This window comes from Dermacentor albipictus, chromosome 6 (genome assembly GCF_038994185.2).
Source record: "Dermacentor albipictus isolate Rhodes 1998 colony chromosome 6, USDA_Dalb.pri_finalv2, whole genome shotgun sequence".
Lineage (NCBI taxonomy): Eukaryota > Metazoa > Arthropoda > Arachnida > Ixodida > Ixodidae > Dermacentor > Dermacentor albipictus.
Window position 1 is genome coordinate 115,305,912 of NC_091826.1, and position 15,686 is coordinate 115,321,597.

The 15,686-nt window shown below is 49.3% G+C and overlaps 1 protein-coding gene across 1 annotated transcript in view; it reads right to left on the bottom strand.

The window, feature by feature from the left end:
* Nucleotides 1-15,686, bottom strand: part of LOC135908342 (uncharacterized) — a 39,898-nt gene that overhangs the window by 20,432 nt on the left and 3,780 nt on the right. The window contains exon 2 of the mRNA XM_065440096.2: nucleotides 3,517-3,711. Within this exon, the coding sequence (XP_065296168.2) occupies nucleotides 3,517-3,711 (195 nt within the window). The remainder of the gene's footprint in view (nucleotides 1-3,516; nucleotides 3,712-15,686) is intronic.

The following is a 15,686-nucleotide window of genomic DNA, read 5'->3' on the forward strand; positions in this document are numbered from 1 at the left end:
ACATAGCATCGCACGGAGCGAGGGAGACCAGGCCAATAGAAGCGGTGGCGGCGGACGCGGTCGTACGTACGAGTTACCCCAAGATGTCCTGAAGTGGGTTCGTCATGCATCTCAAAGAGCACAGTCTGTCGTAGATGTTTTGACACGACAAGAAGAAGATCAGAGCCGTCAGGGAGGTAGTTCGCTTCGGTACAGAATGCCGCCCTGGAGGACATATCGGTGAACGAATGCTTCGGTACGCGCAGAGCACAGACGCTCGATGAGTGCTCGCAGTGATAGGTCTCGTTACTGCTCATCGGCAGACACAAGAGAAAAGGCAGACACAGAGAAAATGCCGTTGGCGCAACTACTGTCGGCGTCGTCAGGCTCGTCGACCGGGTAGCGAGACAGGCAGTCAGCGTCCTTGTGTAGTCGGCCAGATTTATAGGTGACAGTATACGAATATTCCTGCAGGCGTAAGGCCCAGCGACCAAGTCTTCCTGTAGGATCTTTCAGTGAGCATAACCAGCAAAGCGCGTGATGGTCTGTGACAACGGAAAAGGGTCGCCTATATATGTATGGGCGGAACTTCGCAACCACCCAAACTAGGGCCAGACACTCATGCTCAGTGATGGAGTAGTTACGCTAAAAAGGTGAGAGGAGTCTGCTGGCGTAAGCGATAACCCGGTCGTTCCGACGCTGGCATTGGGCCAGTACTGTGCCAATTCCGTGACCGCTGGCATCAGTACGGATTTCGGTAGGTGCAGAAGGATCGAAATGGGTCAGAATGGGAGGCATTGTGAGACGGTCGATTGGATGCGAGAATGCAGAGGCCTCGTTATCGCCCCACTGGAAAGGGGCGTCTTTTTTCAAAAACTCGGTTAGTGGTCATGCTCTGGCCGCGACATTGTTCACGAAACGGCGGAAGCACGAACAAAGGCCGATGAAGCTACGCACATCCTTGACACACTACGGAACAGGGAAGTGCGTAACAGCATGGATCTTGCCTGGGTCCGGTTGTACTCCGTTCGAATTGGCATTTCGATGCGTTTAGTTGCAGACCGACTCGACGAAAAACGTGCAGGACTGCTGAGAGGCGCTCGAAGTGCGTAGCGAACGTTGGAGAGAATACTATAACGTCGTCCAAGTAGCACAGACACGTGGATCATTTGAGACCATGAAGAAGGGAGTCCACCATGCGTTCAAAAGTGGCAGGAGCGTTACACAGACCGAACGGCATCACTTTGAATTGATAAAGGCCGTCTGGTGTTACAAAAGCAGTCTTCTCGCGGTCGAGATCGTCCACGGCAATATGACAGTAGCCGGAACGAAGGTCAATAGAGGAGAAGTAGGGAGGCAGTCAAGGGCGTGGAGGCAGTCAAGGGCGTCATCAATGCGAGGTAGGGGATACACGTCCTTTTTGGTAACCCTGCTAAGGTGCCGATAATCCACGCAAAAGCGCCATGAGCCATCCTTTTTTATTACCTGTACAACAGGTGACGCCCATTGACTACATGACGGTTGAATAATCTTCTTGGCAAGCATTTTGCGAACTTCTGCGTCAATAACTTGACTCTCAGCCGGTGACACTCGATAAGGGCGGCGATGAATAGGAGGGGCATCGCCGGTATTCATGCGATGTTTACCAGCTGTAGTTTGTGCCAAAGGACGATCGTTAAAGTAAAAAATATCGTGGTAGGAAAACAGAACGTGGTAGAGCTCACGAGCGTGCTCGGACGGCATGTCGGGCGCAATCATTTTCTGTAAGTCGGCGATGGTACAAGTTGCGGACTGCGATGGTAGAGGAGGATCAGCTGAATTGTGGTATTGCTGAATTGTCGTCCACTGCAATAGATGCTACTGAGTGATCCTCGAGTGAGCAAAGCTGGGCCAGAGACATCCCGCGTGGCAGTACTTGTGTCGTCAAGCCAAAATTGACCGCTGGCACGCAAACGCAATTCGCCGTAATAGAAAAATTTGTATGAGGCACTGTGATCCAGTGTGTCAGTAGGACGTCTTGCATTGGAGCCGCGATGTAGTGACCATCGGGCACTGGTGAAGATGACACTAAGTCAACGTAAGTCAGTGCCGAAGGTGGCAAGCGAACGAAGTCGACGGAACTGAGGCGACTGGGGTGTGGTTCAGCGGGATCCAGAACGGGTAGGTAAAGGCGGAGAGTACTGGCGGAACAATCGATGAGAGAAGAATGTGCGGAGAGGGAGTCTAAGCCGAGGATGATGTCAGCACGATAGTGGAGCGATCGGTGAAGGAGACGCGGGTGGTACACATACCAATTACGGGGGCTGTTCCGCCATCGGCGACACGGACAACAGGCGTCGTGGTTTGCGTGATTACTTTCTGCGGGCAGTTGCGAAGGTCAGCGCCCCAGTGTCTATAAGAGCAGATACAGAAACACCGTTGACTTGCACGTCAAGAAGGTTCAGATGAGTGGGCGACGTCAGTAGAGGATTCGGCGGTGTAGGGAGCAATGCAGCGTCACCTCGAGGCGCTGCATCGTCTAGTTTTCCGGCTGGGAGCGGCGTCCAAAGGGAGTCGGCGAATAGGAGCGACGGGGCTGGGGAGAACGAGATTGTCATCGTTGGGGCGAAGGCGAACGAGAATAGGAGCGGTTCGGTGCAGGAGAATCAGTAGCGGCGTTATCAGAGCGTGCGGCATAGGGACGAGAAGGGCCACCTGGGGGACGAGAGTAGGCAGTATAAGTAGGCCGGGTTGGGGAACTCCAGCGACTGTGACAGTGCCGACAAATGTGCCCAATTCGACGGCAGTGAAAACAAATGGGCTTGTCGTCAGCAGTGCGCCATTCAGATAGGTTGCGGAAACGTGGTGGATAATAAGATGCGGGACGGGGCGGAGTCGAAGAAGGAGGGTGGGTATCAGGGCGATGGGCCGAGCAGATGGTGTGAAAACCCATGTTTTCAAACTCCTGGCGGACAACTGCCTGGATCAGTGAGACCGTGACTGCAGATGTGTTGGTGGGACTGGAGTCGAAGGCAGCCGGATAGGCGGCCTCGATCTCACGCCGGACGATCCGGGTAACATCGCCAGTGTTGGTGGGACGAGGAGCATCGGCATAGAAAGATGTCGCTGGGTGTTGGGCAGACGGGCAAACTGCTGGTCGATACGTCGGCTTTTAGCGAGTTCCAGGCGGCGGTACTCTTTTATAACTGCATCCACCGTCGCCACGTTGTTGAAAACGAGCAAGTTGAAGGCGTCATCGGCAGTGCCTTTGACGATGTGGGAGACCTTGTCGGAATCAGTCATGCGTGCATAAACTTTGCTGCACAGAGCCAAGACGTCCTGAATGTACGTGACGTAGGGTTCCGTTGACGTCTCCACGCGGCCGGATAACGCCTTCTGCACGGCAAATTGGTGACCGTATGGGCTGCCGAACAAGTCTCGGAGCTTTTGCTTAAGCGAATCCCAACTGATGAGCTCATCTTCGTGCGTCAGAAACCAAAGTCGAGGTGCGCCACCGAGGTAAAGGCTACGTTGGCGAGCATGATACTAGGGTCTCACCTGTTATTGCGGCTGACGTGTTCGTGCAGGCTGATCCAGTCATCGATGTCTTCCCCATCTTTGCCCGAGAATGCGCCAGGATCACGGCGAGCAGGGATAGTGATGTAGGTCGTCGAAGTGGCAGCAGGCGTCGGAGCCGGTGTAGTCGAGTTGTCGTCGCCGGGAGCCATGAAGGAAGGCTCGACGTACCGTCCACTGCGAAGCTCCGTGTGATGAGGTACAGGGAACGACCACCTCCACCAGATATGTTACGTAGGAAGACGCAGATGAAAAGCTATATACAAGTACATTTCCAAGTAAATACGCCGCACTTGGGTAAGAGGCAACAGCCCGCGCTAGCCTCCAATTGTCGTCGTCGTCTTCTTACTGATCGCCTCTTCATCATTGTAAACACTGTTCCGTAGCAATATATATACAGAAAGCTTAACACACAACAAACATTACACATCGCACGTATGCATAAAAATGACATCTTACACTTGAATGCAATATACTAAAGTGTCACCATAAAGAAAGTAATCACGCAAGCCATTTTTATTTGGCGTAGCTGTGTGCATATATTTGTTTAGTAGAGTCGGTTATGCGTTATGTCGGTTATGTGTTATATTATGTGTTATGGACTGTAGGCTGTAATTATTTCGAAACCATGGTACCTTCCCTACCTCGCAGTTTCGTGTAGTAGGTTTTGTGTGAGTGCAGAGTTCTAGCAGAGCAAGGGATGTAAAATAATTCTTCACATATTCGGATGAGAAGTAAAGTGTTTGTAGTAATCTATGTTCGTATAATTTATATACGCGGTTTAGTCTGTATTTGAGAAATATATTAGGTGTTGGTGAAAGCCGATTAACGTTCTTTATATACCGAACGAATTTCTTTTGAAGTACTACAAGCTTTTGCAAGATAGATTTCGCTGTTGTAGTCCAGACAATTTAAGAGTAATTTATATACGATAAGAAGAAACCATAGTATATTTGAAGTTTTGCTCTCGTAGGTAGAAATGTGCGGCAACGTGCCATAGCACCGGTAAGCGCAGAGAGTTTGCCGCAGAGATATTTGATACGGGCTTCCCAACGTAAATTAGAAAAATATTTGCAGCGGTTGTTGGATACCAGGTGAAATACCATTTCACTGGCATAACGGCTGCATACATGGCTTCCGTCGGTAGTGATCTGCCGGGTCTGGCCGCGTAATGACGGCTTGCTTGAGAAAAATGTGCTGACTGGCGTGAAACGTGGTCGCTGGAACCGAGAACAGTCTGCTTGGGAACTACTCACGAAAGTGGATTAACCTTGCAGCCTCGGGGTGTGTGCACCGGTGAGTAAAAAATCACTGCTTCGCATTGTCCACTTTGAATTTCTTTGCGTGCGAGGCGGATAAAACCGATTCATATAGTAATTTGCGTCATTTATATCATTCATCATTATATTATCATTATATCACATTGTATTATAAAGTCATTTGTCATTTATATAGTCATATAAAGGTGGAGAATAATAATAATGATAAAATTATTCCTATTCAAAGGCAATTCAAAGGAGGATCTTGTGATTTTGCCACGTTGCTAAAATTCCCAAATGGAGTAGAGAATAAAAATAAATAGTTTTGGCAGTTTCTTCATAAATGATACAATAGTGCACATTAGCGCCAAATGTACTTGCGGAGCTACATGCAGATTAGTAGCATTTGAGGCATTCGAGCGGGAAGGCTAAAATTTGAAATACAAAGTTACTTGCTTTTAAGGGCGTTTTATGACAAACGGAGAAGTAACACGTTCAGTCCCAATTTGTTTCTTTTTTCTAGTCATTATAGCCATAATAACCAGAACAGAAACGGCTCATACTTGTTAATGCATATACTCTGTCATTCTTTTTTTTTTTATTGCGATGAAGGCTTGCCCTTAAGGCATAATTGATGGAGCGTATATGTGTATTATATGTGTGCTGTGAGGCCTGTGTTGTGTATGAATTGAAGCAGTGTTTTGTGAAATCTGTTATCATGTATCCAGCGGTCATAGCTGGTTGTCACACTGTAGCGGAGGCCGGCTTGCAGTAGGTGACGCGAGCGTTCCGAACTTAAACCCGTACATGTCCATATTAGGTGGTATGCATCTGATTCCACCACAGGAACGGAGCAGTATGGACACGTAGCACCCAGTGGTAAATGCGACCAGTTCCACCTTGAGACAACAGCCGGTGTAAGGGCCACCCCGGCCCGAAGCCTCCTAAGCACAACTTCCTCCACCCTAGTAAGGTGAAGGGGGAGGGAGCAGACACACGGTGGGATAAGAGCGCGTGTGTCCTGCCGGAGAACATTTTTACGGGCTCGCAGCGAGTTACGGGGTTGGGGTGGGAGGGGAATAGGTGGAGGATCAGGATTAGGAGGGTAGTGTGCCTGCTGGTCAGCAGCAATGTTGTGAGGGTTCGCTGAATGGCCTTGAATCCAGTGTACCTTGACGCAAGTAGCTGTCTTACTATTCATAGTGTGTATTCTCTCGCAGATTTCCATCGCCTTATCGACCTTCTTGAGTTCCTGCATAGCCGCTAAAGAATCCGTGAAGATGTCTAGTTGCTTGATGGTAGGCAGCTTAGATGTCGCATCTTGCATAGCGTCGTGGATGGCTTGAAGTTCCATTACTAGAGCGCTGGCTTCCGTAGATAAATAGCGCTGGTGGCCGCTGATGAAATTATGCGTTGTACTCAGGAATGATGTCCTTCCGCCGTCTGGGAGAATGGCAGCATCCGTATAGACTTTGCAGGTGTTAACGCATGATGCAGCGACGATGTTGTGTTCGTCAATAGTACCTGTTGTATCGCTGCGTCGTAACTTCGTTGGCTTATTAGTTGTGATGCTGGTGAATTCCCAGGGAGGCATTGGACAGGGCTGATTGTCAATCCGAGAGCCGCGGTGAAAATGAGCATGCAGCGCAGCGACAGCCGGAATAAGTTGCTTTTTTATTTCACGTGCTTTTTCACGTTGCAAAATTAGCTCTGCAATTGTGTTGAGCTGGGCATGTTCCTGTAGGGCTGGTATCGGAGTGATGCGGGGCAGTGCTGTGATTGTGCGCATAGCATCGCGATTAATCGTCTCCAACTGTGCTAGCTGTGCCAACGTCAGCCGTTGAAATTGTGCTTGATATAAAATTCGTGGCTGCAAGACTGCACGCACCAACCGTCGAGCTACATCAGTACGAGCTCCAGCTGCTTTTGCTGCAATGCGACGAATAAGGTGAAGTGTTTTTGTCGAACTCTGTCTGGTTTTACGGAGCCAGTGTGCACCACTGCCGGATTGGTGAATATCGAGACCCAGTATGCGGACCTCAGAAGCCTCAGGGATTGTTACTGCGCCGAGTCTAAATGTAAAGGGGTGCTGCGTGATTCTTGTGCGTCCTTTCTTGTTGGCCACCACAACATAGCTTGATTTTTGGGCGGAAATGTCCAATCCTGCTTTCCGAGCGTAGTTGTTCAGCACATCAAGGGCTTCTTGAAGCTGTTGAGTTTGTCTAGATATATCTTTATGCACGGACCACAAAGTGACATCATCTGCATAGATTAAGAACCTCACATCTGGAATCCGATGTAGTTGCCAGGCTAGAGGTATTAGAGCAACGTTGAAGAGAAGAGGAGCCAGAACCGAACCTTGTGGGACTCCTCTGTTCGATGTGAAGTATCCTTCTTGCCTTCCATCTACTCTAATCGCAAATGTGCGATTCTGAAGGAATAAGTAGATGAATCTTATCACCCGCGGTGGAAGTCCCAGGTCGATGAGGTTGGATATAATGAATTCATGGTCTATATTGTCATAAGCTTTCGTTATGTCTGTTGCTACTACCGTGCGCACAGCGTGACTGTGTGGAGAAACCTGTAAAACATCGTCTGATAAGATAGAAAGTCCGTCTTCAGTTCCCAAGTAAGAACGGAATCCAATTTGAGCAGGATGATATTTATCGTGGCGTTCAAGCCACCAGGAAACTCGTGTGGCCAGCATCTTTTCAGCGAGTTTGCAGACAGTTGAGGTTAGTGAAATTGGGCGTAAAGATTGCAGGCTATTTGGAGACTTTCCTGGTTTCGGAATCGCGACAACAATTGAGTGCTTCCAATCAGGTGGAACGTTTCCAGTCTCCCATACTTTATTAATAGCCTGAAGAAGTGCGTCGAGAGCTGCTCCTTCCATGTTCTTGAAAACCTCATAAGGAATACCATCGGGACCAGGTGTTGTTCGTTTCTTCGAAGTTTCAATCGCCGCTATTAGTTCGGCCATGGTGAAAGGGCTGGATATATCGGATATGGAAGTTGTGTCACACTCATCAATTTCGGGGCAGTTTATAGGTGACGCTTGATCGTATTTCGGGAAAAACGCTCTAGCAGCGTGTTCTGCAAATTGATGCGGCGAACTCTGCATCGCTAACCTAACGCTCGCTGCAGGGTCAGGTTGCTTATGACCGCGTTCCATTGACCGGAACGTGCGCCAAAGTGCTCTGTTTCCAATGCCCGATCCAAGATTCTCGCACCACTCATACCATCGTCGTCGAGAAAGTTGCTTTTCGTGCTGACGCGCCTTCGCCGCTATATGGTTGGCACGTGCACGGCTACCTGGTGCATCGGGATTTCTCGACGCATACAATTCTGCCTGACGTCGCTTTGCCCAAAGTTGCAAAAGGGTGAGGTCCGGTTGAGGTTGTTCCTCGTCAACTGTGGTTACAGTGGTGTTCCTCCGTAGCAGTTCTTTCAAAGCGGGAAGAATTTCTGAGGGCTCTGAGGGTACTTTATCAGTCGATGATTCCCGAAACTTATCCCAATGCGTGACTGTTACTCGTCGTCGAATTTTCTTTATGCACATTCTGTGCAAACCAATTATTATTGGCATATGATCACTGCCCCATGTATCTGGTTCCACCCGCCACTGCGGCATTCCAGGACCCAACCACCACGTGAGGTCTGGGGCGTTTGTTCTAGATACTGCGGGTACAGTACAGGTAGCCACAGCATGATGGTTCAGCAGTGTAAAAGTGGCATCGCTCATGTGGTTTTTAACTTGGCATCCTCTTCGGGAGTTGTACTTGTACCCCCATTCTGTATGTGGGGCATTGAAGTCTCCACCCACGAGAATAGGAATTCCCGGGTACGTAGACCGGAGATGGGCTATCCACCCCAAGTTCAAACGTGTGCGCTGCGGTCTGGCGTAGAATGACACTAGAATGACAGGAGTCTTCACTGGTCGTGTCAGGACCCCGACAACTTCTTGATTACCACTACACCATGGCTCCAGGTCAATCACTGTGTGAGCAATTTGCGATGATATATAAACTGCAGCTTTCCCCGGAGCTGAAGCCATTGTAGTAGCACGTCTATCTCTAATAGATGGGTTATGGTACCCATTAAAATTGGTTAGGGAGCATAGCTTATTATGCTCTTGAATAAGCAGTGCCCACACATGTAGCTTATTGTATTGAAGCTTGGTTTTAATTTCTCCTAACTTGGAGTTTAGGCCCCGACAATTCCACTGAAGAATTCCATCCTGTGACAGCTGCTGCAGAGAATTAGCCATGATGCAGGCAATTCTGAATGAGCAACGTTAGCTGAGCAAGTTGATCTAAAACTGCTGTCCAAACAGCTTGGTTGACCTGTGGTGCCGGACGGGATCCAGGCGTAACGGTGGCATTAGCAGTGGTTGAAGCGTCACGTGTCGGTCCTATTTTCTGACGACGCAGAATTACCAATTCTTTATGTTTGCGTAGTCGCTCAATCTCTCTGGCCAGTGCGTCTATCCGAGCGTCAATGTCATCATGGTCATCATCTGACTGATGCAGAGGTTCCGGTAATTTCTGTTTCTTTGTCTGCGACTGCTTGCCACGTTTAAGAACAGAAGAATACAGTTGTGTTTCTGGGGCTTTTTCTTCTTCTGCCAGGAGCATCTCTGGCTCTTCTGCAAGAACCTCATAACGATTGTGTGTTGTTACTATAGTCGTTTTTGGTATAGCCTTTCGTATCCGGATTGTGGCCTTCTGTTTAGTCGGACAATTTGTGCTTGTCAAATCGTGCTCATCAGATTTACATAAGCCACATCGATATCGTGGTTGGCCTTCTGGTGTGAGCTTTTCTGGATCAATAGTACGCTGTGGGCAAAATGCCTGCATGTGTCCACGTTAAAAGCAGCGGTAGCAGAATATTGCTCGAGGGAGGTATGGTTTAGGTCGCAATATGCAACCATAGTAATAAAACCGTTCTGGGATACATTGAGGGCCCTGTACCGTCACTAAGCATGTACGGCTTTTGCCCATGAATCTAGCTGCGAGCACCCTGTGTGTCGTGGAGGTCAATTCACGACATATTATCTCAGGGGTGTCTTCTGGGTCAATGCCATAGACAACACACCTCTGTATATTAGGGCCCGATGCAAAGTAGCACTGCACAGGCAGGTGTTGATCTTCTGACAGCGGGATAGATGTTAAAGTGCACATTTTCTGCACATCACTGAGAGATGCCAAGTGCACAGTGATCGAGTTGGTAGATTTATATGCTGCGAACCCTTTGTATCCGGTGGTTTCAAGAGATTGGTCGATGACCCTTTGGACATATTTTGTGGCTACTGAAGTTATGTCGTAGCATGAAAGGGGCCGTATGTGAACTCGATATGATTGAGAAGGGGTGGGCGTTGGGTAAGACTGAGAGGGAGCGGGCGTAGGGGAGGCCGTGGAGGAATAGTCTGGGGTGGCCCTTACCTTTTTTGCCGGTTGCTCCGATGCGATGGCGTCTTGTTGAAGCACGTTGATAGGGGGACCTCGCTTGGCTGCATTCGTCGAACCGCCAGAGGGCTGCACGTCCATAGGGTCACCAGTGTCCGTCGGCACGACTGCGGATAGGTTCACATTCACATCACGCAGAGGACTGTCCTTCGGTGTTTCATCTTGGGTATTCGAGCTATCGGATGCACACTTCGGCTGCATGGTTGGCATGGATGTTGTCACGCGCAGCAGTCCGGTGGAAGGTACAGATGAGGAGCTCACATCTGGCACAAACACTTCTTCGTCGGGCGAGCGCGGCGGCTCGGCCGCACTAAGCCTAAGCGCCAACCGTGCTTGTTTTGAGTCTATCAGACGAGCAGGATCAGTAGGATAAGGCAAAGAAGAGTCCTCACCAGAGTCCACAGGTCCCCATAGGCTTCCGATGAGCTTCGTATCCGGATAAGGGCGAGATTTTCTTTGCTGTCGAGCAATTTCCAAGGAACACAAGGAAACCACGTCTGCGTGGAAACGTCGTCGTCTTCCTCCCCCTACTCTGTCATTCGCTCTCTGCAAATCAGCTCCCAAGTACCAAGTATCACATACTCTCTCACTACAACAAGTTGTTGCATGAAAATGCAAAGAATTTCGGAACGATCAAAACCGCTCGATGAAATTTTGAGGAAATGATACTTCATATTGACAAACTCTGGCACGCACTCTTCATTTTATAATTTTATTTTTGTTTTAAAAAGACCTGTTACGTTCTACCGGCCAAAGGCCGGCAGCTACGCGATGACATCCAGGCCGATTCGCAGAGCAAAAAGACGACGCTTTATTTTCAGCTCGGAAATATATATTGAGGAGAAAAGAGAGAAAGAAGGAAAGAGGGGCCATCGACGAATGAGCGGAGAGGCGCATTCGTCGATGGCCCCAGTACAACAGCCCCTTCTCTCCAGACAACTCGTGTCGTCTTTTCCAGAATTCCGCTATTTCTCTGCTGTCATCTTCTACGACGGAGGGCAACCCTTCAGTCACGTAACTGCATATCGTTTGCAAAAAACCGTCAGCTGCTGCGAGTGGTTGAATCTCCTGGTGGGAAACCGCTGACTGGTCCCACTGGTCTATGCTAAGCACCATTTCTGACAGATCTTCGGTTTCCTCTAGCGGCTCCTGCAGCGATTGAGGCAAACGGCTTAGAGCGTCAGAAATTAGCATCTCTTTGCCAGGTTTACATATCAGCTTGCACTGGTATGCCCCGAGTAAAAGCGCCCAGCGCTGAATTCGGGCGGCAGCCATGACAGAAGTTTGACGATCCTGTCTGAGAAGGCCCAACAAGGGGCGGTGGTCCCTTACAAGCATGAACTCCTGTCCCAACAGGTAATCGCGGTATCGTGTCACGCCAAATACTAGGGCTAAAGCCTCGCGCTCTATTTGGGAGTATTTTCTCTCTGTTGAGGTGAGCGTTCGTGATAGGAAACCAATTGGCCTGTCTTCCCCATTTATTCGATGGAAAAGGCCAGCAACGACACCGTAAGGTGACGCGTCGCATTCCAACATCAACTCCAGCTGCAGATTAAAGCGCGTTAGCACTGGGGCTGAACACAAAGCATCCTTGGCCTTTTTCGTGCTAAGCCCCTTTTGCACCTTTTTCAAGAAGGCTGTACAAGCTGAAAGTATAGGGGAAAGATTTGGCAAAAACTTATTGTAATATGTAACCATTCCCACAAAGGATCGCAACTCAGCAACATATCGGGGTGACGGGGCTAGCCTGATTGCACCCACGTGCTTCTCGAGTGGGTGTAGCCCTTCAGCATCGATACGATGGCCAAGATATGTCACTCAGTGTTCACCAAACTTGCACTTGTCGGAACGAAGCTTGATACCGTTCTCGCGGAAACGCTGAAGCACAGCTTGCAGGTTAACGTTTTCAGCATCGCTGCTCTCGGCTATCAGGACGTCGTCTAGTTAAGCCTGGGTCCCTTTTAGTCCTTGCAGCGCAGATTCAATTTTCCCTTGGAATATCGCTGGAGCTGATGCGATGCCAAACGGTAACCTGTTGTAGCAAAAGAGCCCCTTTTGTGTGTTCATCACTGCTAATTTCCGCGAGTCTTCATCTAGCTAGACCTAACTGTAAGTATCGCGAAGGTCTAAAATACTGAAATTTTTTCCTCCACACAGGTTCGCAAAAATATCGTCTATGACAGGCAAGGGGTACTGCTCAACATCGCACACAGGATTTAGTGTAACCTTGAAGTCCCCGCAAATGCGTACTGTTCCGTCCTTCTTCAAAACTGGCATGATGGACGTTGCCCATTCGGAATGAGGGACTGGATATATTATACCACCTGACACCAATCTGTCAAGCTCGTTAGACACTTTATCACGAAGTGCAAAAGGAATTTTCCTTGCCTTGAAGAACTTGGGGTTTGCTCCAGCCTTGATGTGCAGTCGCGCTGGGGGGCCTTTCATGAGACCAGCGCCTTCAGTGAAAAGGTCGGAGTGTTGCTGGAGCAGCGTCGGCACGTCCTCAAAGGCTTTTTTTGGCACAGGAGCCGTCGAATACACGCTCAGCACCTGAATGCGTTCGTCTGTTAATTTTTTCAACAGGTCGCGACCACATAGAGTGGGGCCATTACAGTCTTACCCCCGTATTCAGAAACGCATCTTGACTTGAAGCCCATGCTTGACTTGATTTTAATGACACCTGTCGCGAACGCACCGTAAGAAACGCAATGAGCATCTTTGGCGCATTCGCAACAGGCGTCATTTATATCAAGTCAAGCATGGGCTTCAAGTCAAGATGCGTTTCTGAATACGGCGGTAAATCTGTCAGACTGCACTGTTGTACCTTCATAAGAAACTGGCATTGTCGGTGCACCCAGAAGCGGCAACTTTCCGAGATAGCGTGAAAGCTGCACTTCCGCCTTTTGTAGCTGCGGCCATCGGCGAGAGTGCAATTTGTAAATGCTCTTGGGAATGACACTAACAGGGGAACCAGTATCGATGTCCATCATTATTTCGATGCCATTCCACGCAAACGATTTCCTGATGGGCGGTATGAGAGAGCGCGTGGTGGTCAGGGACCAGATTTGTGACGTGCTGCTATCACTCTCTTCGCTTTCAGTCGCCTGAGCAGTTATTTCTAGCATTTTGCTTGTTTAATGTGCCGCATACATTTTCGCTAAATGCCCTGGCCGTGCACACTTGTAACATTCGCGCTTGATTAGTCGACAAGCAGTGGTCTTGTGACCACGCTTACCGCAACATTTGCATTGTTGACGCCTTGCGACTTCGCGCGTGATTCGTATTGCCCAGAGAGCTTTAGCAATCTTGCTTGTTCTTGGTCCGTAACAATACCTTGCGAATCGCGTTCAGCGCTCTCTGCGGCAAGGGCAAGAGCCTCGGCTTCTTCAAGATTCAGATCTTTCTTCGCTAGCAGCTGCTTCTGCACGTTCTCATCTGACGCCACACACAATCCTTATCACACGGTCACGGTCCTTTATCATTCTGTCCAGCATAGTTCCAAAATTGCAGTTGTGTGCCATCTGCCGTATTGCCACTATGAATGCACGTACATGCACATGCATGCATTCTTGCTGGCAGCGATGGAAGAACTTAAAACTTCCAGAAATTTCATTCGGTACCGGGTCGTAGTAGCTGTTTAACGTCTGCACAACTTCTTTGTAGGTCAGGGCGTTAGGCTTTCGCGGTGCTACCTTTCCGCTCAAAATTTCTATTGTCCTTGTTCCAAGCGCAGCTACCAGCAGGGCTATTTGTTTAGCATCGTCCTTCACATCATTCGCTTCGAAATAGGCTTCATCCTTGGCTAGGTACGTCTGGCACTTATCTTTTTCGTCTTCAAATTCCGGTAGCCTGTGTGCCATGGTCGGTGGTGGGCTTCTTCTGCTTGGCTTCCTTGCTGCAGCAGAATCCTCGTCGCCACTGTTATGTTTTACCGGCCAAAGGCCGCCAGCTACGCGATGAAATCCAGGCCGATTCGCAGAGCAAAAAGACGCTTTATTTCCAGCTCGGAAATATATATTGAAGAGAAAACAGAGAAAGAAGGAAAGAGGGGCCATCGATGAATGTGCGGAGAGGCGCACGTGGCTCCGAATAGGTAATCTGCAGCAAGGCCTCATGGTCATATGGCATTAAAGAGGGGAGTGGTTACAAAGTAGCAGATTAAAGCACACAAACAACTTCAGTGAGTTCTGGTAATATTGTCACATGGTGGTGACGTTAAATAACACAGTAGCAATACTGTGAACGAAAAATCTAACTTTTATTGGGCGAACCTGTGCCCACAAAACAGGCTACACTTATAGCACAACGATAGCGGCGAACACGCTCGGCGATCGTCGAAAATCTGATCAGCGGGTCAAGCGCGTCGGCTTTTATACAGCAATCATCGAATGTTCCAGATTAAACATTGGGACCCGCATGCCTTCTAAAATGTTCTACACCATTCGTGTCAAGAGATGAAATCAGATAACACAACGTTTGGCGACAACAGACAGCAGATAGAAGCATCGATAACTTTCCAGAAACTTCGGATACATGCAGGCGCGTCCCGCGCTGTGCGATAACATTTGTCCGGCGGCAAAACTTGTCGCCCGATAAAGACAAGTACACGTGTCAATACCCCCCTCTTAAAAAGCATCGACCCGATGCTGCAAACAAACGAAAGTAATAAGTAAGCACTCATAGCAAAGGAAAAAGCAAAATAAGGAAAGTTCATCAGCGTCCGTAAAATGGTTTAAGACGCACCACGTGGACCACTTCAGGTCGTGCGCGACGGCGCTGTGAATGCGAAATGCCGTCTGGCACGACCTCATAGTCCAGTGCGCCAATACGTCAGATGACCTTGTAGGGTCCGAAATAGCGTCGCAATAGTTTCTCACTCAGTCCTCGTCGGCGTATCGCGGTCCATACCCAAACAGGAAGCGGACTTTTTTCTCCTCTGACATTTCCGGGTCGGTGTGCCGGAAAAGACGGGCCATCTCTTCCGTGAAGATCGCGATCGTCTCGTTTGGTAGCTGCACTCTGGTTTCTAGTAGCGCTTGGGCTCGCTCTTTTCGTACGACGCTTGTAAACGTTTGTAAGAAGCCGCTTCGGAACAGGTCCCATGTCGTTAAAGTGGCTTCTCGATTCTCGAACCAGGTCCTGGCGGCGTCTTCCAGTGCGAAATAGACATGCCGCAGCTTGTCGTCGCTGTCCCAACTGTTAAACGTAGTGACCCTCTCATACGTCTCGAGCCAGGTTTCCGGGTCCTCGAATGTCGATCCGCGGAACGTCGGAGGGTCCCTGGGCTGCTGCAGCACGATGGGGGACGCTGGGGCTGCCATTGGGGTTGCCTTGTGCACAATCTTTTTGGTCTTCTCAGGTAGAAGTCCGTGCTCCGGGGGCAGTCCTTGCAGTCGGCGGCTAGCACGCTGGTCTTGGGCGACGT